Raw genomic sequence first — 2,178 nt, 5'->3', positions numbered from 1 at the left:
AATTATTATTATTTTTTATGCTAAAAAACGTATATATAAACAGTTATTACAATATAGAACAAAGAACCTAACCAAATGGTTTACATTGTTTTTGACGGAAGAAACCACCACCTTCTCGCGGTTTTCGTTGAGCTACAATGTGTACGTAGTTCATTTCTAAAACTTAAATACAATAAAATTTTTATTGCAAGAATACTTTTTTTTTAAATGTATATTATATGTGATTGCAAGTGCAAAGTAAAAAGTATAGTAACAAAATAAAAAGACGTACATATTAGCCAAGAGTGGATTTATATTCTTCACTTTTTATTTATGCTCCTCATATGTTTCATTGTTCTAATTATTCTTTTATGGTGTTACTATTGTTTTATTTAATCGAAATGTTTCTGTAAGTAAATAAGCGCAAGAACGAGAACAAACGGCGAAACATGATAAACAACTGCTAGCGCGAGGCTTAGCCGCTTGCGCTAGCCGCGTACGCTACAGCTATGTCGAAAAAAAGAGACAGTAAACATCTCTGTTCTCTTCTACCGCCCGAAACAGCCGAAGCGTCGAGCGCACACGTACACGGCTGTTCGCCTGTGTGCGTATCCTCTCCACTTGCTGCAGCGTGCTGTAAGAGAGTCAAAACTGGGCACACTGCGTTGACTGCGCGAAACGCAACGTTTTTGCGTTCGTTGGGTTCCGCAGTAAACAACGGTGACAACAACAACAACGATGAACGACGTACTCAACGTCGGTGGTGAACCAGTTTTCGATAATCGTATCGTCAAGATCGAGACTCACACATACAATCCGTACGCCAATACATCGTTCGGTCACAGCGACAAGATACGCATACCCATTCAACAACAGGATGTTTACACCCTGCCGTCCGACAGTTACTTACATGTCGAGGGGAAGTTCAGTCTGCAAACCACCGCTGGAGCAGCGGAAGGAAGCGGCGCGGTTGTCGCCGCCGCGTTGACGAACAATTGCGTGGCGTTTATGTTCGATGAGATCAGATACGAGCTCAATGGTGTGGAAATCGATCGAAATCGCAACCCTGGTGTAACGAGCACGGTAAAGAACTACGTGTCTCTAACCACTGAAACGGGGAACGTTCTGCGACATGTCGGATGGAACTTATCCGCCAATAAAGGTGCTGGTAAATTCAATTTTTGCATATCACTCCGCACATTGCTGGGATTCTGCGAGGACTATAAACGCGTTGTGATCAACGCGAGACACGAACTTATTCTGATACGATCGCGCAACGACAACAAAAGCGTCTGTGCTTCGGCTAACAGCGGATCAACGGTGAAATTGCACAAGGTGCAGTGGCGAATGCCACACGTTGTGTTAAACAATGTGAACAAATTGAAGCTGTTGCGCACTTTGGAAAGCGGTCAATATTTGACCATGGGTTTTGGCTCGTGGGATCTGTACGAGTATCCGCTGTTACAGAGCACGACGTCTCGTGGGCTGTAAAAGCGGCTACACAGTTAAAAAAACCGCGTTACATTATTTTTGCGTTGCAAACCGGCCGAAAGAATGTTGTCAGCCGAGATTGCTCGCGATTCGATCATTGTAACTTATCTAATGTAAAGTTGTTCCTGAATTCAGATTTCTATCCCTACAACGATTTGAATCTAGATTTTNGTAAGGAACGATACGCCATTTTGTACGACATGTACATCAAATTCAGACGATCCTACTACGGATGTGACGAGGACGAGGCGCTTCTAACGTTGGACAAGTTCATCTACTGCGGACCGCTCGTGGTCATCGACTGTTCNCGCCAAAACGAAACGGTCAAGAGCGCCACCGTTGACGTTCGCATTGAATTCAACTGCAAAGAAAATGTACCCACCGATACAACCGCGTACTGTCTGATCATACACAATCGTATCGTCGAGTACAACCCGCTGACCAGCGTCGTGCGACGTATCGTTTAGAGCAGTCATCAGTCGCGTTCGTACGGTCAACGATGTCGCACGCTTTGTCAACGTCGACGACGACAATGCTGCGTTCCTCGGTGGGCATACCAATATTTGTGGATCTCCAAGGTTTTATGATTGGAAATAACAACTTTATAACTAAGGAAGCGGCGATACTTCGGAACGGACGCGAGCTGATTCACCATGTGTTTCGAGAACCTATGTCGTGGAACCTGTTGACAAAAGCCGAGCAGACGCG

The 2,178-nt window shown here is 44.6% G+C and overlaps 1 protein-coding gene across 1 annotated transcript; it reads left to right on the top strand.

Annotated features, from left to right (window-relative positions):
- Positions 1-717: 717 nt before the first annotated feature.
- LOC109861764 lies at positions 718-1,937 on the top strand. Its single transcript, XM_020441562.1, has 2 exons — positions 718-1,459; positions 1,606-1,937. The coding sequence occupies exons 1-2, from the start codon at positions 718-720 to the stop codon at positions 1,935-1,937; spliced, it is 1,074 nt and encodes a 357-aa protein (XP_020297151.1).
- Positions 1,938-2,178: the final 241 nt, after the last annotated feature.

This window comes from Pseudomyrmex gracilis, unplaced genomic scaffold (genome assembly GCF_002006095.1).
Source record: "Pseudomyrmex gracilis isolate BER0280 unplaced genomic scaffold, ASM200609v1 scaffold_1010, whole genome shotgun sequence".
NCBI classification, from domain to species: domain Eukaryota; kingdom Metazoa; phylum Arthropoda; class Insecta; order Hymenoptera; family Formicidae; genus Pseudomyrmex; species Pseudomyrmex gracilis.
This window is presented reverse-complemented; position numbering and strand designations above follow the sequence as displayed.